Raw genomic sequence first — 27,165 nt, forward strand, 5'->3', positions numbered from 1 at the left:
TAGGAGAAGTGGAGATAATGATGTGAGAGTGAGTGGTGACAAACACATTTTTAGGAGGAGTAGGAGGAAGCATTTTAAAAACAACACTGAGATTGTCAGAGACACACACATCAATAGTTTCCAAGTAATCAATATTCGAACCATAGGACAGCACCAGATCAACAGTATGGCCTTGGTTGTGTGTCGGCCCTGTGGCATGTAGCACAAAGTTAAAGGCTCCTAACGGGTTCAAAACTCCCTAGCTAGTGCATTATTTGGGCTAAACACATGAATGTTTAGATCTCCAAGAATAACCCTGTCATATTTAGACATAACCAAAGACAGAGGTCAGAGAATTCTGCAATGAACCAACTATTAGGTTTAGGTTTAGGAGGGTGGTACACTAGAATATACAAGGTGGGCTGTTTCATGTTAAAGCAAAAGATGAGGCTTTCAAATTAGGAAAAGTTGCCACATGACACAGGGCTACATATATACTAGTCCCTACCACGGCCAGACAGACTGGATTTCTGTACATAAGACAAGGCTGGAGGGGTAGCTTCATTTACAGAACTCAAATCCTTGGGTTTTCTTGTTCATAATGTTCTTTTGAGACACCAAGTGAACAAAACCAGATCCACAGACCCAGTCTTGTGTTATAACCAGACTTGCCATTCGGTTACTCTGACATAGATAGAACTCAACTCCTTAGACACAGTCACTTGAGTAGACAGACAAAACACACCCACACAAGTTATTTCTGTGAGAACTGTGTCTAAGCCTAAAGCATGAGAATGTGCAAAATGTGATGTGTTCAGATTCTATAGACTGACCTGACCAGGGCATGGCCATAGGTCCACACAGCCCTCCTCACACCCCAGGCAGGAGAAGGAGAGGAGAGAGAGAGAGGTTGAAAGTGAAGGGTCATGGTCTTTGGACTGTAAATGTCACACTGTGGAGGAAAGTGATTTGATCCCCGTTTGCTCTCGCTGTCTGGCTCTCCCTATCTAGTGAGAAGGTCACACAGGATCAGACCCTCTATTATATCATTTGGCCATCCAAGGACTTATTATATCTGTGTAGTGTTGCGTCATCTGTTCCTATGCTTCAGAATTAAAGTTATGGGAAGGATTAACAATATATACAAAAAAATCATTCAGTGTTAATAAAATCTATTGGTTGAACGTGGTGGCCTTCAGTGAAAAAAAGAGGGCCATATATTCAGACAGATACAGAGAGTCTGATGAACTTCCCAGAAAGCAAAAGAAATCAAAGTGAAAGCACTTAAATCAATATTTAGGCCTACACTATTCACTATCACCCACAAAATCAATGCTACTTTAAGCCAGCTTTAGTTTAAATAGCAGGCAAGGGGGTGAACACGCAAGACTCATTTGAATAATTAAGTATTTCAACGAATGTTTTCGTACTATAGCTAATGCAGCGTTATTGTTAGGCTACATAAACTGCATGTCTAATAGGCTGACTCGTCACAACTTCCTTATGACCTTGACATTCTGAAAGGGGCGGGGTTTAGAGCCCGTAGCACACAAAGGGGCGTGTCCATACAGGGTGGAAATAAATAGGTTGCCCAGCTCTGCCGGTCCCCACTCACACCCGAAAGTCGTAAGACAGGATTGAGGCATCTCACAAACGGTAAATGACCAATCAACGGCTACATTAGGATATCTAACTAAGTTAATGGCTGGGGTTAATATGGGCCTAGATAGCAAGAAGATTACGCAGATTGTCAGCTTGACAACCTTACAATTGTTTGTTTTATTCTAAGACTTGTTTCATGCGTGGCCATTTATTTAATGTCATAGTTGATGAGATGCAGCTCCAACTACTTGATGTATATAGGGGTTTTTCTCTTTAGAAAAGACTATTCAAACCTCTTGTTAAAGTGACTTCAATCTGCCGTGATTGAACTCTGAATCCCTGACGCAAAGTTTAGACTTTCAAAGTTCATAACTGTTACTTGCTTAAATAGACTATTGCACATTTACTCCAGTGTAAAACATTTTTCTGTACTTTTAAATGCATGTCTTGGTCTATTGGCCTAGTGTACTTCTTCTTTGCATAAACTTACTATGAGTTGCAGACATTTGATGTGTAGATATCTATTCAAGGGAACCTATGGCATACTCTTATCTCTCTAATGCTATGTTCTCTATGCCTCTGCTTACCTTAACGCTATAACTCGGTTGCAAAGTTCTATGCCATAAAGTATGGAAATCCCCCAGAAATCATAATGGATGGTCAATATTTGTTTTAATAGCTAATGTCTCTCCTTCTCTCTCCCCCCACAGAGGACTAGACCAACTCAGGCAAAATGGTGAAAGTAGGTGTCAATGGGTAAGATACATTTTCATTTAACGCCTTAACTAACACCACACACACAATGTATCACCACCACACACACAGGGTTAGAATCTCCTACTCTGGCTTGACCCAGTGCAGAGTTTACGCTTTAAAACCAGATATCTATTTGAAATGGCAATCTCGCTAATATAAATTAATAAAAACAAAAATATAGTAATCAATACAATCAAGTTTTCAGGACATCATTCCTTACTAATGGATGTACCCTGGTAACCTCACACAGGGAGTACTGATGCCCCTTTTGAAAGGACCCGCCCTCTGTTTGCGAGAAACACAAGTTTCATATGATGCGCAACTCATCCCCGGTGATGTGTAGTATTCAGACGAGCCCTGAGAGGAGCTTGGCTTACATGACCCTCCTCTCTGTACCCTCTCTTGCGCCAGTCTTTTTTTTTAGCCAGGCACCCTTTGGAGAAAAGGTCAGGGGTACAGTACAGTGTCTTGTTGACATTCTGAACCATCAGAATATTCAATGGCTATACATTTAATAGCTGTCTTACTCTAAACTAGCTCAGCAACTAAAGAGCAGGAAGAGACTTGTGTTTTGCAGATGGCACACTCTGGTTAGCAGAACAAACACAAACCCAGGGATGGCCACTTTGGTGGTCTCTTGTTCTGATGTTTTCACTAGTAGACAAGTGATCACCTTGTGCTTAGTTGAATAGGACAGTTTTATTGTCCAGTCTACAGTTGAAAATGTCTTTGGGGATCTGCATTTCCCCCTCCTATCCTCCTCTCTCCACCTCTTGGAGGACAGTGTATAAGAGCCTGTCTGTCGGACCTTCATTGTCTAGTTAAAAAGTAACTCTACTAATCAAACAGGCCTCTCACTTCATGGTGGAGGATTACCACATGAGGGGCAGACAGACTTTACACCCCAGAGAGTAAAGCCTCAGTCCTGTTTACTCTGCTGGCTATGGTACACAACCCCCTGAACCCTGTCCTCTTTCTATGGAAATACAGTATTTTGAGGTCGCCACATGTTCATTTGAGATTTCTCTGAAAGCTTGTTATATCCAGTCTTTAGTCTTTTGCTTGAGGTGCTACACAACAGTCAGATGTTGTGGAACAGAAATGTCAGTTCAGTTGTAGCTGTGACCTTTCTATCTGTGACCTTTGAAACATGGCTCCCTACTGAGTAAGGCACCAGCTGTTACAGAGAGAGACAGATGGGGGACTACCACAACTTCATTTGTTTTTCAATAGCGAGAGGTTTATGAAATTCCATAGTATTGTTGAGGACTGGGTGTGACTTGTCACATCAATGATTAATGGAATGAATCGTCTTGTCCCCCAGATTCGGCCGTATCGGGCGTCTGGTGACCCGTGCTGCATTCCACTCCAAGAAGGGAGTTGAGATTGTTGCCATCAACGACCCTTTCATCGACCTGGACTACATGGTGGGTAGCCTAAAGCTTACAATGGACCAGGGACTTCTAGCCCACTGAATCAGTAGAAAAACGTATTGATCCTATATATATATATATATATATTATAATATATATATATATATATATATATATATATATATATATATATATATATATAGTTTTAAGACAGTGAAATATTTAGCTTATGTATACATTAGTTCTTCAGCCTAATTTATTAAGTGGTTTCAATAACTTTAAGACCTTTGAATGTTGCTGTCACCCTGACGCCCTCAATGACCAAACCAAGGCCCTGTCATAACTTAGGATCTATTAACAATAGGCCAAGAGACTCACCTCCTCTCCTTCTCCCTCTTCAGGTCTACATGTTCAAGTATGACTCCACCCACGGACGTTTCCATGGTGAGGTCAAGGCTGAGGGTGGCAAGCTGGTCATCGATGGACACAAAATCACTGTGTTCCACGAGTGAGTTCATTAATTTAATAACACATAATTCAAAACATTTTCCACATCTGAAGAAATTCATACAAATCAGGTCAGCATCTGTAGAATATGCAGGAGAGACCTGAAGTCCCTTGTGGCCTTCTGGAATGGCGCCTCCTTGTGGAATCTATAACAATATAAATGTTAGTCTATGGTGCTCTGCTTCCTCATAACATAACCCCGAACCTCTTCTCTCTCTCGTTCTCAGGAGAGACCCAGCTAACATCAAGTGGGGAGATGCTGGTGCCACCTATGTAGTTGAGTCAACAGGTGTCTTCACCACCATTGAGAAGGCCTCTGTAAGTATCCCCATCAGTAGACACAGCATCCAGAACTGTATGATATAGGAATATCATTAGAACAGAAATAACTCCTTTATAACATCACTTTACCCATCAGGCTTAACCTGTATGTGTTGCATTATGTTGAATACATACAATAACTAGGCCACGATATTTAACCAGGCTACAAAAAATGTAATAACGGACTCCTCTAACATCTCTCCCCCCTCCAGACCCATCTGAAGGGTGGTGCCAAGAGGGTTGTCATCTCCGCTCCCAGCGCTGATGCACCCATGTTCGTCATGGGCGTCAACCACGAGAAGTACGATAACTCCCTCAAGGTTGTCAGGTGAGACCCTCTTCCCTCCGACTGAACACACACTCCCTCCACTTAACAGGTACTACCTGCAGCGCCTGGCTATTCTGAGGTTCAGACTCTAATTTAGCACGTCTCTCTCCACAGCAATGCTTCATGCACAACCAACTGCCTGGCTCCCCTGGCCAAGGTCATCCACGATAACTACCACATCATTGAGGGTCTGATGGTACGGATTAAAATGCAACACCTGGGATTAATCACCTAGAGGGCATAATCTGACATAACGACAGATTTCACACCGACACAAAACACTAACAGTACAGAACAAGGGATGGACTGTTTTTAAGATCACCGACACACCATCTGTTTTTCTTATCCAGCCGTCCCCCACTACCACCACTTCTGTACCTCCTTAATGTGGATCTCTCATCTCCCTTCCCTTAACATCTCTCTCTCTCAGAGCACTGTTCACGCCGTCACCGCCACCCAGAAGACTGTTGATGGTCCTTCTGGAAAGCTGTGGAGGGATGGACGTGGCGCCAGCCAGAACATCATCCCTGCCTCCACCGGAGCAGCCAAGGCTGTCGGCAAGGTCATCCCCGAGCTGAACGGGTCAGTACCATAACCACTAAATAACTAATAACAACCAGTAAAACAATACAATTATAATACTAGTATCACAAGTTCACAACCTCTAACTAGACACCAGTAAAACACTAGCATAATAACTAACCAGTTACACATTTATAACACTAGTAGTCAGCCATTACTACAGTTTTCAGTCAACAGTAAAGTGTATAGCAATGAAAGACATTTGTCTAAGAACCAGTCATTATGTCTGTATATCAAACTGTAGAGGAGTAAGTTGAACTTTGACCTTACGCTGCTGTCACCCCCTCTTCTTCCTCACAGCAAGATCACTGGCATGGCCTTCCGTGTCCCCACCCCCAACGTCTCAGTGGTGGACCTGACCGTCCGTCTGGAGAAGCCTGTGAGTAGCCCCTCCCCTGCCTTACCAAACTGCCAATACACATCATGTCTGAGTGTCTCTATGGTGTACCTTACCTGCTGATACAAGCAACAAGATAACTGTCCTAGGACCAGTTGTTAGACACAGTGACCACCTAGTTAAATAAAGATTTCAGTAAAGCCCATTGTTGAGAAAACAATACATGAATTGATACATGATTAGTTAGCATTGTAAATTTAGCAACAATGGAACAATTTGACAACCCACGTCGTTTCCTTGAACCACAGGCCAGCTACGACGCCATCAAGAAGGTTGTCAAGGCTGCCGCCGATGGACCCATGAAGGGAATTCTTGGATACACGGAGCAACAGGTTGTCTCTTCAGACTTCAACGGCGACACCCACTCCTCCATCTTTGATGCCGGCGCTGGCATTGCTCTGAACGACCACTTCGTCAAGCTGGTTACATGGTACGCATTCATCCTCTGCAAATACACACACGTATCCACACAGACACATTCTTGGTGATGAAGAAACCTGACCGTGTCTCTTCTCTCCCCAGGTATGACAACGAGTTCGGCTACAGCAACCGCGTCATTGACCTGATGGCTCACATGGCCACCAAGGAGTAACGCAACCAACCAACCAAACGCTACCGCACTACGTCACGTGACCACATATTTCCCATTCGATTGGACTATCGCCCTTAACTTGCCTGAGAAAGTTACCCGCATAAAAAAATAACAATCACAACTATATAATTTATTTTTGTATTGTAAAGACCCTGTTCTGATCTTGTGAAAGGTGAGATGGGATCTGGGTGTGATGACATTTTCTCTGTTTGTTGAACCTGCTTCATTCAGAAGCGGAATAAAAGTCCTCTGTGAGTAAATATGGCTTCCTCTGTTTTAATTTAGTGTTGATAATGGGGAAGGACAAACCCATAAATAATTCCTTTGTTATTTCTATCATGCTAAGAAACCTGAATTAATCGCTCACTCATACACAATGGGAAACGCTATACAACACAATTATTCCTGACCCTGGATGCATAGGAGTATTTTAGGTACAGTATCAATACAATGAGGTTGATCTGTAAACTACAATATCTCTATCTGAATGCTCTTACACTCTGGTGCTTGCATTTATCTGATCCGTTTACTCTTGTAAGAATCTATGCATTTGACAGATCGTAACTATGATTTCAAACACAACCCGGACACTTTTATGACCTTGTCACTTCCTCTGCCAGTTCTCTCTTCTCAAATCAAAGTTTATTGGTTGTGTACACAGATTTGCAGTTGCAGCGAAAAGGCTTGTTTCGAGCTTCAAGAGTGTTGTAATACAAAACAATACACACAGAATCCAAAAAATAAAAATACATTTTGCCCAATCACACTTTCCAACCCTCGGCTTTAAATTATCTTATTTAACTAGGCAAGTCAGTTAAGAACAAACTCTTATTTACAATGACAGCCTACACCAGCCAAACCCAGACAACACTGGACCAATTGTGTGCCACCCTATGGGACTCCCAATCACGGCCAGTTGTGCTACAGCCTGGATTTGAACCAGGGCATCTGTAGTAACACCTCAAGCACTAAGATGCAGTGCCTTAGACCGCTGAGCCACTTTCTTCCCCCCCCCTTCCTGAGTTGAATCACTTTCTCTCTATACCCCATAAAATATTCCCAATCGATGGTATTGACTAAGGAATCAAGAGGGAAGAGGTAATCCAACTCTACTGGGCTTTACCTTTCTGACTCGCTCAGAGACCAACAACCTCTAGACTAGGGATTTCACAGCATGGTGGTCCTATGGGGGCTGCAGGAGGTGTAATGAACAGAGTGATTATTGTAGACTTGACAGTATGTGTGTATCAGGGGCTTTAGGTGGACTTGTGGTGCCTATAGAGAATGTAGGGAGGTTTTCACGCTTTCACTGGACTTCACTATAGTTGACTTAGTGCTTAGAAAATACTGGGTTTCCATCATACTAATTGATAATCCTAAGTATAAGTCATTAGATCAAACATTCAACTCACTGAGTTTTTCAAATTGACTACTTAAGTATAAGTAACGAATTTGTGTCTGTTAGCTGTAATGAGTGAAAATGATCCAGTTTTTCTGTCACATTAGGTTTTCTACTTTAGTGACAGTAACACACAGCAGGACTTCCAGGAGAGAAGAGAACATGTTGATGGCTGAACACCTACTGCCACACTCCAAGGCATCCTCTGGTCGTAAAGATGAGCCTCTAAACATACACAGTTTACTATAACCTTTCAAGTCAGACTTGTGTGTGCGTTAGGTGTATGTGTGCGCTCCCTCAGGGTCAGGTCAAGTCGGACTTGTGTGTGCAGGTTGAATTTAAGCCCCATAAGAGCAGGATTGAAGATCGGGTTAATGTAGTTCAGTTTGCAGCCAGTAGGCTATGTTATGTCAACATCCCAGTGTCTAATATCTCTCTCACGTCATGCTCTGACAAGGCAGTCAGTTAGAGAAGGATTATTCTCCTGTAGTCAGATCATCATCATCCATAATCTTATTGAAGAGAAGATGTGTGTCTCCTGGGTGTTGTTGCTCTCATTGTTAGACACACACACAAACACACACATCCAAATTATGAGTCAGTTACATGTGTGCTCTTGTTACTATATCACAAGTGGTGATATTTCATCTACGGTATTCAATTTAAACAATGGAGAGAGAGAGAGAAAGAGGGCGAGAGCATGGAAGAGAGAAAGAGATTGATGAGAGTGAGAGAGGGAGAGAGAGGTCAAAAAGGCTCAGATCCTTCCATTTATTTTCCCTCTGTGTGCCATTTCGGACCACGCACTCACTGATAATTTCTCTGCCAGATTGTCGACAGCAAGTTGATTTATTCTTCTCAGAAATAGAGCACAAAAATTGACAGAGGCTTAAGATTTAAAAAAGAGCTTAAATCACATCACAGACAGACTGAACAAAAGAGTGAGATAGGAAGTAAAAAAGAGAGGTAGAGAGGGGCAGGTTGACAGACGAAGAGGAAGGTGAGTAAGGATGCCCCTCTTGGTGTGTGTGTGTCACCTGTTTGAATTCTCATTAGGTGTGTGTGTGTGTGTGTGTGTGTGTGTGTGTGTGTGTGATCTCATTTCAGCTTTAAACTAAACAGTGAGTTTAATTCTGTGATAATAGTTGTGTGTGTTTCAATTGCCTGTCTCTCTTTTTCTATTCCTGCTTTTCCAATTCTCCACTTTTCCCCTGATTGTGCACTTCTTACTTTTACACATTTCTGGCTGTAATATACTGGCTCACCCCCTGTCTCCCCTCTCCTCTCTGCTCTCCTCTACCCTTTCCCCTCTCCCCTATTTTTTTGCTCTCTCCATCAATATATATCTACCCGACCATTGCTGTCTCTCTCTCTGTCTATATACGCGTTAGCTAATAAATACTAGAGGGAATTTAACATCTCTAACTCTCACTCTGTTTTTCTGTGCATGTCTAGGGGGTTAAAACCTCTTACCTTCCACTTTCTAGCACGTTCTCTGTCTCAGTACGTTACTCTCCTCCTCTCTCTTGACCTCTTCTGTCTACTGGGCTTTACAGTAAAATCTCTCTCTCTCTCTCTCTGTCTTATTTTTTCCACCAGTTGATGTCTCTGGGAGTGAATGGCTCATGGAGGGGCTCTGTCCCATCCTCCATCCCTACTGCCTTCCTTTCTCACCTCTCCCCCAGCACTGACTTGGGAGTCGCCATCTTCCTCATCCTCACAGGTGAGTCAAATCTACCATCTGCCTATAATACATTCACCCCATCCACTATACCCCTATACCCTCTAACCGCAGATAGAGATTTGAAAGGATTGGATTTTACACTATGTGTGTACTACAAGCAATATGGTGAAAAATCCTCAAAGCCTAGAGGGCAAGTTTGAGATATGACCATATTACATCTAATCATTTCAGATCTATACAAGTGTCTAGAGACTTGGGCATAGAGGCTCAGGGTTGTTGGTTGATTTGAAATTAGGCATCTCTCCTCATCACAGATTCAGTGTTGGTGTTAGTTAACATCAGAGTTTGGTTGGTATTCCTCCTGAGTAACTCACTGGTGAAATAACATAATCTGTACAGTGTAGAAGTATTAGGCTTGGCTTAAGGTATATTTATGGGGGTGAAATTCTTTTCAGATAAATCAAGATGTATGAACAAAATCTAATTTGATCCCAGAGGACTGAAAGGTTTTCGATATATCAGCTGGGCAACAGCTTTTCACATCTTAATCATCAGAATCCAGAGCCCACACAGATGGCTGAAAGGGTTTACTTTGTTTCAACACAGATCTGTCATCCATCAGATCAACCTTTCTGATCAAGTCAGTCAGTGATCTAACTCTCTATGACTGTTTACATTATGGAGCTGTGTAGACAGACTGAATACAAAGTGTATTAGCATAGCAACCCCAGGGTCACACCAGAGAAGAGAGGATACACAGAGAGAGCACAGAGGAGAGATGAAAGGATAGAGGATACATGGAGAGGAAATGAGAGGAAAGGTGAGAGGAAAGGAGAGAGGAAAGAAGAGAGGAGAGGATACACATGAGGAATCACAGCATGGAACATTCCATACCTGTTGCTCCCAATAATTACCTACACAACAAATCAAATGAGGCTATGAACAGCACCCTGCACCCCCCTGGCCAGCCAGCCAGCAAGCAACCATGTCGATTCAGCTAGAGCATTTATTCACTTTGGATTGGTTCCCCGATGCTTCCAAAGCCGGATAGTGGGTTGAGGGGGTCAGGAAGGTAGCAGCGATTGAAATATTAAATGACTAACGGTGTACTGACCCTTGTTATACCCCAAAGCGGACAGTGAGCTGGTCCACATGCCAATAATGCTGAAACAATATTTTCAGTCTGTGTTTAACGACTACCCACTGTGATAATACTGCTGTAAAATAAGAGAGTATATCATATAGCAAACTAAAGCTATCTCTCTCTCCCTCCTCCTCTCCCCTGTTTCTGCCACATCACATCTCTCTCTCTTTATCACTCTGTTGTCTCTTCTTTCTCTGCTTCCTCTCTTCCTCTTCATCATCAACTCTGTCTCTATACTTCTATCTTTCTCTCTATCCCTGTCGCTTCAAACCTCTTATCTCCCCGCTCCTCTCTTCCTTCTCTCCTCCCTTCTTCTCCAGGTGTAGTGTCAGTGGTTGGGAATGGCATAGTGCTGTTGGTTTTCTGTAGAAAGAAGAAGAAACTCAGACCACCAGAACTCATGACCGTCAACCTGGCCATCTGTGATTTTGGATACAGCCTCTTGGGGGCGCCATGCCTCATCATTTCCAGGTGAGCGATTCCTGTCGACCAATCTTCAATCCCCCATACTGATAGTATGAATATCAAACTAGACAGAATGATATGGTACAGGTGTCTTTTATCCAAAACAATTGACAGTTAACACTCACATCCCATGAATCAGACAAAGTGCTTAGTGTTCCAACGACCAATGATCATTATCAGGTCATTAACTCCTCTGGTCCACCAGTGTGTCCCATGGCTGGGTGTTTGGGGAAGCAGGGTGCCTGTGGTACAGGTTGCAGGGCTTTGTTTTTGGGATTGGCTCCCTCATCACCACCTGTCTCATCTCTCTGGACCGCTGCCTCAAGATCTGCAGCTTCAGATACGGTCAGTGGGATTCCCTTCACTTCTTTTTACATATTTTATTTTTCCTATCTTTTGAGTCATGTGTGTAAGTGCATACTTATTCTATCCTATTCTTCTTCTTTCTTCTTTCTTTTTGACATACTTTCCCTTGGGAAGACAATGATGAAGTGTTGTTGAATCCCAAAAACATTTAACTTACCTAGGCTACATTAATCCTTCATCCATATTTGATATTTTTCCAAACATTTCATAACATGAAATACATGTCTAATACTCAATTGAGAGAACAAAAGGGGTGACACAAAAGGATGTTGTTGACCCCTGACCCCTTTTAGTGGCCTCATTGAGTTCCTGTTTTCCCAGAGGCTTTAGTCAGTGGGTCAGAGCATAAACAAGGACCTAGCTTTGAATATGCCCTTTATACTGAGCACGTCAGATGATTGGTTTTAAACAGAATATAGAACAGAACCTCTGCATTCAAGGATCTAATCTAAACATACACTACATATACAAAAGTATGTGAACACCCCTTCAAATTAGTGGATTCGGCTATTTTAGCCCCACCTGTTGCTGACAGGTATATAAAATCATACACACAGGCATGCAATCTCCATAGACAAACATTGGCAGTAGAATGGCCCGTACTGATGAGCTCAGTGACTTCATTGGATGCACCGTCATCGGATGCCACCTTTCCAACAAGTCAGTTCATCAAATGTCTGCCCTGCTAGAGCTGACCAGGTCAACTGTAAGTGCAGTTATTGTGAAGTGGAAACGTCTAGGAGCAACAACAGCTCAGCCACGAAGTGGTAGGCCGAAGCCGCACAAGCTCACAGAACGGGATCGCCAAGTGCTGAAGCGTGTAGCGCTTGTCCGTCTGTCCTCAGTTGCAACACTCACTATCGAGTTCCAAACTGCCTCTGGAGGCAAAGTCAGAGCAATGACTGTTTGTCTGGAGCTTCATGAAATGGGTTTCCATGGCCAAGTGTTGGCTGGAGTGGTGTAAAGCTTGCCGCTATTGGACTCTGGAGCAGTGTAAACGCGTTCTCTGGAGTCATGAATCACGCTTCACCATCTGGCAGTCCAACGGACGAATCTGGGTTTGGTGGATGCCAGGAGAACGCTACCTGCCCGAATGCATAGTGCCAACTGTAAAGTTTGGTGGAGGAATAATGGTCTGGGGCTGTTTTTCATGGTTTGGGCTAGGCCCTTTAGTTCCACTGAAGAGAAATCTTAATGCTACAGCATACAATGATATTCTTGACGATTCTGTGCTTCCAAATTCCTGTTTCAGCATGACAATGACACCATGCACAAAGCAAGGTCCATACAGAAATGATTTGTCGAAATCGGTGTGGAAGAACATGACTGGCCTGCACCGAGCCCTGACCTAAACCCCATGGAACACCATTGGAATGAATTGGAACGCCGACTGCGAGCCAGGCCTAATCGCCCAACACCAGTTCTTGTCCACATACCTTTGCTCATGTAGTGTAGTTTATAATCTGTTTGTCTGTATGTCCGACTCTTTCTTCAAGCCCACGTTGTAGAGATAATTGGGGTCACTATTGTAAGAGCAGCTTTTGATATTTTGGATTGGTCCAGAGTCCAGCTTGATCTTGTTGCTCTGTTGACCTGGAGATTACTTTTTGGTTACGTAGACACTTCCAATTACCTGATTGTTTAGGTAACACCGGGACAACCACAGAAGAATTCTAGGGGAGAGGTAGCAATGATGTTATTGTATTGCTGTTTAGGGGTAGTCATGCAGGTAACTATAGGAAGGGGAAGGGTAGTTGTCAGGCAGGGTTAATGTCTGGGCTACCAACATGCAGCACTACATAAAGAAATAGAAAAACGTAAATATCACACACAACCATTTAGACTACTAGCATCCATTTTCAGGGCTCACTTGTAACAGATACCTTGGTCTCAATGAGACTCCCTGCTAAAATAAAGAAAAATACATGTATTCATTACACGCTTCATACACCTGAAGCCTTTGGAACAATCCTATTTCTTATTTACTAATTAATGGTCAATCAAACAAAGTGCTTCACTTTATTCATACCTTTCCTATGTGTCTGTTTATAATATAGTACATGCTGGACAATCAGGTGTCTCTCAACAAATAGATCTTAGCCAATGAGAATAAATAATGGTGAAATAAAAGAATAACATTCCTCCATCTCTCTCTACCAGGTCAGTGGATAGAGAGACGTCACATGTCCATGTCCATAGGACTGGTGTGGTTCTACTCTCTGTTCTGGGCCTCCCTGCCTGTCTTCGGCAGCTACGGACCAGAACCCTTTGGAACCAGCTGCACCATCAACTGGTACTCCTGACTCTCTCTTATTAGACTCTGTTTTGAGTGTGTGTGTGGCGAGTGCGCGTGTGTGTGTGTGTGTGTGTGTGTGTGTGTGTGTGTGTGTGTGTGTGTGTGTGTGTGTGTGTGTGTGTGTGTGTGTGTGTGTGTGTGTGTGTGTGTGTGTGTGTGTGTGTGTGTGTGGGTGGGTGGGGTGAATGTCTGCAGTTATAAAGGCATTCATCTCATCCAGCAGCAGCAATTGAGCCTGGGTACGAGGTTATAAAAGTATTCTCTCTAAATATACATCTTCCTCTTTTCTTTGAGGTGGGGGATGAGGTCATCTTTGATCGACAGGGTCTACATCTTGCTGATCCTGATCATGTGTTTTTTTTCTCCCCACACTGACCATCGTCGCCTCCTATGTGACCATTCTACTGACGGTGAGAGAAACTGCACCTAGCTGGCACAAAATGGCTGATTCAGTAGGGGAGAGTCCAGGGAACTCAACTCAGACTCTGCAAAAAACAGCATGCCATGTAACTCAACGATTAATGGAATCAATTGTCCTGGCATATTCTGAGTGGAGCACACTATAACGTATGGAATGCATGCTGAGTACAGTCCAGCAAGCATGATCTATTACCGTGATGGTGGACTCAATAGCTGTAGCCTACTGGTGGTCTAGCTAGCGTGGCCCTTGTGCATTTGTTTGTGGTCAGTGACGGTTGAAGTTTGTGTTTACTGACATGTCTCTCTGTGTAGGTTTACCGTTCTAGTCGCGTTCTGGCATCTATTCCCTCCTCAACTTTCACTCACACCAGCAAAGACCTGAGACTCACAAAGGTATGTGGAAAACAGACTGTTAGAAGAAGCTTAGTTACTGGCTTGAAATGAAAGATGTCGTAACATCTGCTTTATTCCAGGCAGAGGAAATACCAGAGAATAACTTTTGTAATAACATTGTAACAAGTGTGTAAGTACAGACAGCACAGTATATCTTTCTGCTGTTTCATCTATTGTCTGTCTGTCCCAGATAGCAGCTGTGGTGTGCTCCACCTTCCTCTTATCCTGGACTCCCTATGCCATCGTCTCCCTCTACTCCGCCTTGGCCCCCAAGGAGGAGCATGGGGCCGGGGAGGCCATGCAGGGAGGAGGCCCCTCCATGGGGACTGGAGGATCCACCGGGATGGCCTCAGCCTTCCCAAACATCCCCAACATTATGGTCTCCTCAATTGGACCTCCACGGAAAACTACGGAAGTGTCTACTACGACCCTGGAGAATCCTTGCGGGACGTGACCAACCCAGATCCCTACTCCTATTCTGGCTTAGGCCACAGTCTGTCTGCTGCTTCCACACGCAGTTCAGCCCCAGGCCAGGAGGGGGAGTCGGAGACAGGGAGCAACTGGCCAGTGTCCTGCCTGCCACCTATGTTGTCTCTGATACCAGCAATGTTTGCCAAGTCTCACTGCATGATTAACCCCTTCATCTACCAGATCATGAACAAGGATTTCAGAGAGGACGTGTACGACATACTGTTTGGGAGACAGAACGGGGAGAGGAGGAGAATGCGGGGAAGAGGAGGGAGCTACTCTGACAGTAAGGTGTCTTTATAGCTACAGGTGTGGACTGGACAGGTGCAGAATGACCGATAACTCTCTCTCTCTCTCTCTCTCTCTCTTTCTCTCCTCAGCCCCCAAAGGCAGCCTCTCCTACTGCCACAGCTGGCGAGGGAGGAGCAAGCCCAAGGCCGTGCCCATGGTGGAGTTGGGGAAGAAAGAGAGGGCTGGTGACACCATTTCAGAGGGGTGGGACGCCCTGGGCGTGGCCTCGCTGGACACACAGGTCAACATGGACGGGCAGAGTCTGAGCGAGGCAGGGAGAGAGACAGAGAGAGAGCTGGGGGGTTCCACCTCTAGTAGTCTGCTGACCGAGTGATAGAGGGAGAGATGGATAAGAGAGATGTTGAGAGGATGGAGATGTTTAGGAGCAGAGACATCTTTAAAAACAGAGTCTTTGTCAACACTGTCCTAATAGGCCTGTGTGGACTATGGTTCAAATTATAGTTTCACACAATAGAATAGTGTGTACAATTGTATGTATGTATTTTGTAACAAAATAAAATCGAGCCAAGTGGGAAAATAACAATAAAATGACATTCACAATTGGAAATGTTCCTGATAAAACCTCCCCAAGTTGTGAACTGAGAGTTTAAGAGGTCTTATGGAACTGTTCATTGCCTAATGGACACAAAGGTTAAAAGAAAACCAGCTACCTGTGTATTTACGGTAGTTTCCCTGCTCTCCAAATCCCGCAGCACTTGTTGTGTCTTCTTGTGGTCACTTTGGAGCCAGATAAGCTTTGACGAACGACACTGGATTTATTTTTAATACATTAGTGATTTGCAGCATTTAACAGTACTTTCTCTCATATAGGCTGTATACCAAAACATTACTTTTCTGAAATACATTTGAGTGTTGTCGCCTGCGCATAGCCGTCGGACCGGCCTATTCGGCATTGTTTTTGGGGCGACCGTTATCCAGCAAAAGAGCGAGACAGAGGCAGAGAGAAGGGCACTTATTCCACGAGCCTCTTTAGCCCGAACGGAGATAAATCGAGGATAACATTCGTAATTACAACCATTTACGCAACCAGATAACGGTGGACAGTTACGGATACGTCTGGTATCCAACAACAAGTCAACCTTCAGCCTGTCATTATTTTATTTTGGTGATCTTATATCGAGAAAATTACCGTCCGTGTTCATGCCAGATCTGCAGCGCTTTAGTTTTCCATACCATAGCATGAATCCTTTGTTAGGGGCGAACTCGCTTCTCCAACATCAACAGCAGCAGAACCAAGGAGGACAGAGTCATCCGGATTCCCCCTCAGGCCTTCTGCCCGAATCCGTCTTCGGCTCGCTCGACCCGACGTCTTTCTTCCTGGGCGACCATCCCGGACCGGGCACGGAGACTCAGCCAGGGTTCGATTTCTCCACACCCTCACAAGCTTACCTGCATCTGAACCATAATAACCACTCTTATCACCGATCTGTGCCCCAACCTCCTGCAGCGATGGCCCTGAGGAACGACCTGGGCTCCAATATCAGTGTCCTAAAGACTCTGAATTTACGCTTCCGATGCTTTCTGGCCAAAGTGCATGAACTTGAGCGAAGGAATAAGATTTTAGAGAAACAACTACAACAGGCGTTGGATGCGAAGAACAGCTGTGATGGGGGTTGTTCTGAAATCGCTAGACGGGCCCATACCCAAGAAACAGGTGTACAGACTGGGTTTGTGGGAACTATCCCGCTCAGGCCCGGGTCACTCCCGTTCCAAAACACCAACAACTCCGCGAGACGACCCACTACCCTCTTCACACCTGCCCTCAACACTGTCCTCACGCTTGAGTCCAACAACAAAGCTGGAACAAACCCCACCGAACCGAATCAGAATCCGACCATCACGGTAAGCCTATCAACCCCGACAATTGACTCTCCAGCCGGGTCCAATTCAATCACCAACGGGAAAACGGTTTCCAGTACTGGCACTGGAACCCCCACCAACCCGCCTCCCCGGTTCCTTCCCGGTACTATCTGGTCCTACAACCATACCCGCAAGCTCGGTTCTGGCGTGGAGACGCGCGTCACCAGCCCCGGTGTGTCCTGGGTCCAGCCGGACGGGGTCGGGGTCGGGGTCCAGATTGATACCATTACCCCGGAAATCAGAGCCCTGTACAACGTCCTGGCCAAAGTCAAGAGGGAGAGAGACGAGTACAAACGCAGGTAAATTGGATCAACGTTGGTTGATTTATTCACCAACGTAAGGCCTAATTAACGTGTGTGTCTGAAGGGTGTAAAGGCGCACGGGGACCTAGAGTTGTGATTAAATGTCTCTTGGCAAAAGTCAGTTGATGTAACTTAGTGAAACTATAATAGGCGTACATGTATTATTTTGCTCATGCTACTTGGGTGAAGTGGAAGGCCCTACTGCAACAGATGGCCTTTCAGAGCAGCTGTGTCCTGCCTGTGTTCTGTCTATTTCTGCCACAGCCCACACCATTCTAATTTCTAGAGAGGCAAAGGGCCTTCAGTCAAAGGGCAGCTGGGTGAAATACCAAACATTATCAGACCATAACTGACTCAGAATGAAGTCATGTAATTGAAATCCAACACAGGAAGCCTCTGTTTCAACAATCACACCAATGCTTTTCAAGTTCAAAGATTTTGAACTCTTGAGTTTGCCACTAGCTTGTGGACACCAGACCTAGGTCGAATATATTGGAGGTATGCTTGCTGTTTGTACTTTTGGGATTACTGTGTTGATTTTGTACTTTTGGGATTATTCCATTGGAACCAGGCAAACTATATAAATCAAGCACAGCTCAAGTACTTGAAGATTTGACTTATGGTTTGGCTTGGGGAAGGAATATCTGCTTAGTGCCCCTTTAGAAAAACAGGGGCATGGGCCAAACACAGTCCCAGGAATCTGATACAGATACCATAGTGCACCTCTGCACGTTTGAAATGGCTGCAGTTTGTATTCTGTGACAGAACTAGAACCCGGACCGCTGATTTGTGGCACTAGTAACAGCAGGGCTGAGGCTTCGATTCACGCTGCACAGGTCACATAGACATGGTCTATGCTGAAGGTATGACCATAAGTTGATTTGGATAAACATATCTCAGCGAAAATGCCATACCCAATGAATATAAGGTGATAGACAAGCATGTATGTCCCATTAGGAAGGCTGGGTAGGGTCAGGGATTGGTTTGTGATCGGGAGGACCTGGGACAAGTGTGTTTGTGGCTGTTTTGTTTATTGTGATTTCATGAGGCATGTGACCTTACTGCCACCTCCAAGTGAGTCAAGTCCAGGCTTGTCTCACCTTCAGACATCCATATATCTGATAGCATCCGTACTGCACAGTCATTGATGTGATTTAGGCCTCCAGTGTAGTGAAATAATGTTCTCTCTGTCATGAGTCTGTTGTTGTAGTAATGCAGTTAAATCTACCTGCAGGCAAAATGTAGAGAGAGGGAAACCCACAGGAGTATTCATTCACTTCAAGGAGGTAGTTTCAGTATAAGATACTGTCAGGGATTTCTTCGTCGGAGGACGATATAGCGAAATCATCGTCGGAAAAAGATGACCAAAATGCAGCAGGGTTGTGATAGTTCATTTTTGAACATTTAATCAACTCAAAAACGAACTTACGATTTACAGACAGTCCTGTTAGGCTTACACACGCTAAACACAAAACAATCTCCCACCAATACACAGACAAACACACCCAACTAATATAGGACTTCCAATCAAAGGCAACACCACACAGCTGCCTTCAATTGGAAGTCCACCCCAATTAACTCAACATAGAAACAGATCAACCAGACTACACATAGAAATACATCAACATAGACCATAACTCAAAACCCGGAAATAATAAATCAAACGCCCTCCTAACTAACACACCAACCTGAACCACATAAAACAAATACCCTCTGCCACGTCCTGACCAAACTAAAATGACAATTAACCCTTATACTGGCCAGGACGTGACAGATACACCCCCTTCCCTTCCTCTCCTCCACTCCTCTTCCCCTGCCCTGTCCCTTGTTCTCTCCATCTATCCATTCATATTGCTAGTCATTGTTCCCGCTCTCTCATTGGCTAGTTCTGTCATACCCCTCCAGTGGTGGAAAAAGTACCCATTATCATACTTGAATAAAAGTATAGATACCTTAATAGAAAATGACTCAAGTAAAAGTGTAAGTCACCCAGTAAAATACTGCTTGAGTAAAAGTCTAAAAATATTTGGTTTTAAATGTACTTAACTATCAAAAGTAAAAGTATAAATATTTTAAAATTCCTTATATATGGCACAATTGTTCATGTTTTTTAAATGTACGGATAGCCAGGGACACACTCCAACACTCAGACATCATTCAGAAACCAAGCATGTGTGTTTAGTGAGTCCGCCAGGTAAGAGGCAGTAGAGATGACCATGTGTGTTTAGTGAGTCCGCCAGGTAAGAGGCAGTAGAGATGACCATGTGTGTTTAGTGAGTCCGCCAGGTAAGAGGCAGTAGAGATGACCATGTGTGTTTAGTGAGTCCGCCAGGTAAGAGGCAGTAGAGATGACCATGTGTGTTTAGTGAGTCCGCCAGGTAAGAGGCAGTAGAGATGACCATGTGTGTTTAGTGAGTCCGCCAGGTAAGAGGCAGTAGAGATGACCATGTGTGTTTAGTGAGTCCGCCAGGTAAGAGGCAGTAGAGATGACCATGGATGTTCTCTTGATAAGTGGAATGTAGTGAAGTAAAAGTTACCCCAAAAAACTACTTAAATAGTACTTTAAAGTATTTTTACATAAGTACTTTACACCACTGTACCCTCCCTTCTTTTCCTGACCTGCTCTGTCCTGTATTATCATCCCTACCTTCACCTGTCTCTCTCTGTGTCTGGCTGTCCCTCTGTCTGTCTGTCTGTCTGTCTGTCTGTCTGTCTGTCTCTGTGTCTGTGTCTGTGTCTGTGTCTGTCTGTCTGTCTGTCTGTCTGTCTGTCTGTCTGTCTGTCTGTCTGTCTGTCTGTCTGTCTGTCTGTCTGTCTCAGGCTCTCTCTCTCTCTCTCTCTCACTCTCTCTCTCGCTCTCTCGCTCTCTCTCTCTCATCAAATAAAATGCAGCTTTATTGGCATGGGAAACATGTTTACATTGCCAAAGCAAGTGAGATAAACAGTAACAAAAGTGAGGACATAAAACAATGTTAACAAAAACTATTAGAAATAAACAGTAAACATTGCAAAAAAAAGTGTTATACTGTATTATCAGCTATGTACAGTGTTATGTCAATGTGCATATGGTTGTAATACCAATAGTAGTGGAAGATAAATCACCATAAATATTGGTGGTATTTACAATGTTATTTGTGCTCCACTGGTTGCCCTTTTCTCATGGCAATGGGCCCAAATATTGCTGCTGTGATGGCACACTGCGGTATTTCACCTAACAGAAATGGGAGTTTATCAATGTTTGATTAGTTTTCAAATTCTTTTGTGGGTCCGTATGATCTGTGGGAAATATGTGTCTCTAATATGGTCATACATTTGGCAAGAGGTTAGGAAGTTCAGCTCTGTTTCCACCTCATTTTGTGGGCATTATGCACATAGCCAGGTCTGCCTATGGGGGTCTCTGTCAATAGCAAGGCTATGCACACTGAGTCTGTACAGTTTGGGTCAGTCCCAGTGGTCAGGTATTCTGCCACTGTGTACTCTCTGTTTAGGGCCAGATAGCATTCCAATTTGCTTGTTTTTTTGGTTGATTCTTTCCAGTGTGTCAAATAGTTATCTTTTTGCTTTCTCATAATTTAGTTGGGTCTAATTGTGTTTCTATCCTGGGGCTCTGTGGGGTCTGTTTGTGTTTGTGAACAGAGACCCAGAACCAGCTGGCTGAGGGGACTCTTCTCTAAGTTCATCTCTCTGTAGGTGATGACTCTGTGGTGGAATGTGTGGGCATCGTTTCCTTTTAGGTGTTTGTAGAATTGAACAGCTCTTTTCTGCACTTTGATAACTAGTGGGTATAGTCCTCATTCTGCTCTGTATACATTGTTTGGTGTTTTGCGTTGTACACAAAGTATATTCTTTCAGAATTCTGCATGCAGAATCTCAATTGGGTGTTTGTCCCGTTTTGTGAATTCTTGGTTGGTGAGTGGACCCCAGACCTCACAACCATAGAGGGCAATGGGTTCTATTACTGATTGGGATGTCAAGGGTTATGTTCTTTTTGATGGGGTAGAAGGTCCTTCTTGCCTTGTCTCTCAGATTGTTCCCAGCCTTGTGGAAGTTAGCTGTGGTGTTAATGTTTAGGCCGAGGCAGGTATAGCTCTTTGTGTGCTCTAGGGCAACACTATCTAGATAGAATTTGTATTTGTTGTCATGGCTTCTGCACCTTTTTTGGAACACCATTATTTTAGTCTTACTGAGATTCACTTTCAGTGCCCAAGTCTGACAGAATCTGTGCAGAAGATCTAGGTGCTGCTGTAGGCCCTCCTTGGTTGTGGACAGAAGCACCAGATCATCTGCAAACAGTAGATATTTTATTTCTGAGTCCAGTAGGGTGAGGCCTGGTGCTGCAGGCTGTTCTAGTGCCTTTGCAAAAAGCTTTTTTGAAATCAACAAAGCATCAGAAGACTTTGCTTTTATTTTGGTTCATTTGTCAGTAAGGGTGTGCAGGGTGTATACGAGGAAATGATGGAGTGTGCTGAGGATAATGTTGAAGGGTTTAAGAATAGCCTATTTGACTTTGTGGTCTGTATATTTAATCATTTATTTTAGTATACCATCAACACCACAGGCCTGTAGCTCATCCAATGTAATTGGAGAATCCAGTGGGTTCTGGTGGTCTTTAATAGCTGATTCTAAGTTAAGTAAATTATCATGTGTATGTTTTTGCTCTTGGTTCTTTGTTATACGAGTGAAAAGGTTGGAGAAGTGGTTTATCCATACAGCTCCATTTTGGATAGATAGCTCTTCGTGTTGTTTGTTTAGTGTGTTCCAATTTTCCCAGAAGTGATTTGATTCTATGGATTCTTCAATTACACTGAGCTGATTTCTGAAATGCTGCTCCTTCTTTTTTCTTAGTGTATTTCTGTATTATTTTAGTGTTTCACCAACGTGAAGGCGTAAGCTAAGGTTTTCTGGGTCTCTGTTTTTGGATGGATAGGTTTCTCAATTTCTTTCTTAGGTTTCTGCGTTCTTCATCAAACCATTTCTCATTGTCGTTAGTTTTCTTAGCTATTCTGCTTGAATTTAAATTTGATATGTTAGCTGATAGGTCAAATATACTGTCCAGGAAATTGTCTAGGAGGGATTGGATTTGTTGTTGGCCAATAGTTTTTTGGTTTCTACACTACACTCCTGCCATCTATAGCATTTCTTAAAAGCATGTAGTTTGTTCAGCTTCAATGTCTGGGTTGAGTATTGCTCTGTTCAAGAAGATAGTGATTTTGCTGTGATCTGACAGGGGTGTCAGTGGGATGACTGTGATCGTTCCGAGAGACACTGGGTTGAGGTCGATGATAAAGTAGTCTACAGTACTACTGCCAAGAGATGAACTGTAGGTGTACCTACCGTAGGAGTCCCCTCGAAGCCTACCATTGACTATGTCTAGACCCAGCATGCAACAGAGCTGCAGGAGTTGTGACCTGTTTTTGTTGGTTGTTTTGTCAGCTGTGTCTAGGGGGCATATTGGGGAGGGAATACTGTCACCTCCAAGTAGGTGTTTGTCTCCCTGTCTGCTAAGAGTGTCGGGTTCTGGCTTTAGGTCGCCACAGACTAGTACATGTCTCTGGGCCTGGAAAGGGTTGATCTCCCCCTCTAGGATGGAGAAGCTGTCATCATTCATGTGTGGGGAGATATAGGTACCACACAGGACAACCATTTTCTCTGAGATCATTTCCCTATTTATTTCCAACCAGATGGGAAATGTTCCTGTTTTAATGAATTGATTAGAGTGGGTTAGGTTATGTCTGATCTATACCAAATTCTCTCTTCTCTCTCACTTCTCTCTCTCCTCTTCTCTCTCTCTCTCACTTCTCTCTCTCCTCTTCTCTCCATCTCTCACTCTCCTCTCTCTCTCTCTCTCTCTCTCTCTCTCCTCTTCTCGCCATCTCTCACTCTCTCTCTCTCTCTCTCTCTCTCTCTCTCTCTCCTCTTCTCGCCATCTCTCACTCTCTCTCTCCTCTTCTCTCCATCTCTCACTCTCCTCTCTCTCTCTCTCTCTCTCTCTCTCTCCTCTTCTCTCCATCTCTCACTCTCTCTCTCTCTCTCTCTCTCTCTCTCTCTCTCTCTCTCTCCTCTTCTCGCCATCTCTCACTCTCTCTCTCTCTCTCTCTCTCTCTCTCTCCTCTTCTCGCCATCTCTCACTCTCTCTCTCTCCTCTTCTCTCTATCTCTCACTCTCTCTCTCTCTCTCACACACTCTCCACTGCCAGCTCCACTCTCCTTTCTTCAACCCCCTTCCCCCACATCATCTCTTTCTCCCTCTCTCTCTCCCTAACTGCATGCGGCCATGCGCCTACCCCTCCACCTAGTATCTGCAATGCGGTATACTCTGCATGGCAGGCTGTGATTGCTGGAAAAGGGAGGTGGCTTCCAAAGAGAGCTCAGCTCATCTTTCCCTCGCTCTCTCCCTCTCCCTCACCTTACCCATCTATCTCAATCACAACAGTGTGCACAATGGCACAAAAAACGTCTCTCTGTACACTATATAAACTCCTATTTGTTTTAAGAGCAGTTTGGTAAAGACTCCGACATGTCGCAGTATTGTGCATTTTAAGCAGCAATTCTATAAATGGCAGTGCTGTGCAGTGGGGTCTGTGTGGTGTGTAGAGTCACTGAATCAGCCATCGTAGTTCTAACATGTCAACTGTACAGGCTTTTAATGAGATTACTGTTCACTAGATGGATGGTGCTGTCTGACCCTGGGGCCCAGATTCATGGACCAGGGGTTTCACACACACACACACATACACACACACACACACACACACACACACACACACACACACACACACACACACACACACACACACACACACACACACACACACACACACACACACACACACACACACACACACACAGTTAATAGTTGTTATTATGATGTTGCCATTTTACTGTGTCATTTACTTCACATTACTTTTTGTTGTGTAGGTGGGAGGAGGAGTACACTGTCAGAGTGGACATGCAGCAGAAGATGGAAGACCTACAGGAGGTAACGTGTGTGTGTGTGTGTGTGTGTGTGTGTGTGTGTGTGTGTGTGTGTGTGTGTGTGTGTGTGTGTGTGTGTGTGTGTGTGTGTGTGTGTGTGTGTGTGTGTGTGTGTGTGTGTGTGCCTGGCCTCTCTTATTAATTGATACATAGGGGGTAAATGTATCTGTTACACTTGTTCTCTGTTGATTTGCAGGGACAAGAACAAAGCCATGTCAGCATATCAAACATGACAACAAGACATTACATTGAAATGTTTAGGAGCTCAATGCTTGTAGACACAAAGGCCCTCCTCACTGATGTGTACAGTAAGTTAGGGCGCGGGGCCAGAAGCGCAGTGTTGTCTCTGACGCTGTGTCTGAGGTTCTGGCAGTGTTGACACGTTTCACATTGCCCTGACGCATGCCAAACAACCTAATACAATTGCTTGTGTGAAACAGCTTGGTTGAATAGTGTGCAAACCACTAACCTAATATAGTATGTTTATAAACAGCTAACGTAATTGTACTGTAGGCAATGTATAAATCCCTAACCTACTAGTTAGATGCCCCTCCCATGACGTTCGTCATACGTGTTATAGAAAGCAGCTGACTGTCATGATCAAACAGCCAAATGGTTAACTATTTGAGGAAGTGGTGTAGCTACTTACACACATTCAGTATGTGTGAATTACAGCAACAATATCAACTCCCCAAAATGGCACCGTTGGTCCCTGTCAGACAGTTACATCTGAAAGTCATTTGTACGTCCTACTTCCAAATTTTATTGGTCACACGCATTAAGCAGATGTTATTGCGGATGTAGCGAAATGCTTGTGTTCCCTGCTCCAACAGTGCAGTAATATCTAACAATTCACACAAATCTAAAGTAAAAGAAAGGAGTTGTGAAAATATACACTACCGGTCAAATGTTTAGAAACACCTACTCATTCAAGGGTTTTTCTTTATTTTTACTATTTTTTACATTGTAGAATAATAGTGAAGACATCAAAACTATGAAATAACACATATGGAATCATGTAGTAACCAAAAAAGTGTTAAACAAATCAAAATATATTTTATATTTGAGATTCTTCAAATAGCCACCCTTTGCCTTGATGACAGCTTTGAACACTCTTGGTGAGCAGGTCCTCACCAGACATCACCGGCAACAATGTCGCCTATGGGCACAAACCCACCGTCGCTGGACCAGACAGGACTGGCAAAATGTGCTCTTCACTGATGAGTCGCGGTTTTGTCTCACCAGGGGTGATGGTCGGATTCGCGTTTATCGTCGAAAGAATGAGCGTTACACCGAGGCCTGTACTCTGGAGCGGGATCAATTTGGAGGTGGAGGGTCCGTCATGGTCTGGGGCGGTGTGTCACAGCATCATCGGACTGAGCTTGTGTCATTGCAGGCAATCTCAACGCTGTGCCTTACAGGGAAGACATCCTCCTCCCTCATGTGGTACCCTTCCTGCAGGCTCATCCTGACATGACCCTCCAGCATGACAATGCCACCAGCCATACTGCTCGTTTTGTGCGTGATTTCCTGCAAGACAGGAATGTCAATGTTCTGCCATGGCCAGCGAAGAGCCCGGATCTCAATCCCATTGAGCACGTCTGGGACCTGTTGGATCGGAGGGTGAGGGCTAGGGCCATTCCCCCCAGAAATGTCCGGGAACTTGCAGATGCCTTGGCGGAAGAGTGGGGTAACATCTCACAGCAAGAACTGTCAAATCTGGTGCAGTCCATGAGGAGGAGATGCTCTGCAGTACTTAATGCAGCTGGTGGCCACACCAGTTACTGACTGTTACTTTTGATTTTGACCCCCCCCCCCCTTTGTTCAGGGACACATTATTCAATTTCTGTTAGTCACATGTCTGTGGAACTTGTTCAGTTTATGTCTCAGTTGTTGAATATTGTTATGTTCATACAAATATTTACATATGTTAAGTTTGCTGAAAATAAACGCAGCTGACATTGAGAGGACATTTTCTTTTTTTGCTGAGTTTATATAGGGCAGGTTTGAGTAACCGGGTGGTAGCTGCAAGGGATGGCTATTTAACAGTCTGATGGCCTTGAGATAGAATCTGTTTTTCAGTCTCTCGGTCCCAGCTTTGATGCACCTGTACTTAACTTCTTATGGATGGTGGCAGTATTGAGTTGCTTGGATGACTGACGTGCCCAGGGTAAACTGCCTCCTACTCACTCCCAGAAACTAAGATATGCATATTATTAGTAGATTTGGATAGAAAACACTCTGAAGTTTCTAAAAATGTTTGAATGATGTCTGTGAGTATAACAGAACTCCTATCTTTAAAATGGTGTATAATACTTGTATGTTTGAGAAATTTTAATTAGGAGATTTTGTTGTTTTGAATTTGCCGCCGTGCACTTTCACTGGCTGTCGTCATATCGATCCCGCTAACGGGATTCAAGCCATAAGAATTAATCAATCAATCAAATATATTTACAAAGCCCTTTTTACATCAGCCGATGTCACAAAGTGCTATACAGAAACCCAGCCTAAAACCCCAAACAGCAAGCAATGCCGATGTAGAAGCACGGTGGCTAGGAAAAACTCCCTAGAAAGGCAGGAACCTAGGAAGAAACATAGAGAGGAACCAGGCTCAGAGGGGTGGCCAGTCCTCTTGGCTGTGCCGG

At 44.0% G+C, this 27,165-nt stretch overlaps 3 protein-coding genes across 4 annotated transcripts in view; all 3 read left to right on the forward strand.

The window, feature by feature from the left end:
- Nucleotides 1-1,533: 1,533 nt before the first annotated feature.
- On the forward strand, nt 1,534-6,697 carry LOC106575942 (glyceraldehyde-3-phosphate dehydrogenase). The gene is made up of 11 exons (XM_014152701.3): nt 1,534-1,635; nt 2,292-2,337; nt 3,662-3,764; nt 4,112-4,218; nt 4,445-4,535; nt 4,751-4,866; nt 4,981-5,062; nt 5,297-5,448; nt 5,749-5,827; nt 6,094-6,275; nt 6,368-6,697. The coding sequence occupies exons 2-11, from the start codon at nt 2,315-2,317 to the stop codon at nt 6,435-6,437; spliced, it is 1,005 nt and encodes a 334-aa protein (XP_014008176.1). The 5' UTR covers nt 1,534-1,635; nt 2,292-2,314; the 3' UTR covers nt 6,438-6,697.
- A 2,741-nt stretch (nt 6,698-9,438) lies between these two features.
- Nucleotides 9,439-16,514, forward strand: LOC106575951 (opsin-5). Its single transcript, XM_082960938.1, is given in 9 exon segments — nt 9,439-9,559; nt 10,985-11,135; nt 11,335-11,474; nt 13,656-13,788; nt 14,086-14,146; nt 14,148-14,201; nt 14,524-14,604; nt 14,795-14,965; nt 14,968-16,514. Coding segments are annotated over 9 exon segments (1,320 nt in total). The 3' UTR covers nt 15,376-16,514.
- Nucleotides 16,081-27,165, forward strand: part of LOC106575756 (non-homologous end joining factor IFFO1) — a 32,910-nt gene continuing 21,825 nt past the window's right edge. Inside the window, exons 1-2 of one of the 2 annotated variants that reach the window (XM_082960935.1) lie at nt 16,081-17,543; nt 24,464-24,524. In XM_082960935.1, coding sequence (XP_082817061.1) covers nt 16,525-17,543; nt 24,464-24,524 — 1,080 coding nt within the window. In that variant the 5' untranslated portion in view covers nt 16,081-16,524. The remainder of the gene's footprint in view (nt 17,544-24,463; nt 24,525-27,165) is intronic. The other variant, XM_082960934.1, reaches the window with a different exon arrangement.

Source organism: Salmo salar, chromosome 02 (assembly GCF_965601325.2).
Source record: "Salmo salar chromosome 02, fSalSal1, whole genome shotgun sequence".
In the NCBI taxonomy this organism is placed as follows: Eukaryota; Metazoa; Chordata; class Actinopteri; order Salmoniformes; family Salmonidae; genus Salmo; species Salmo salar.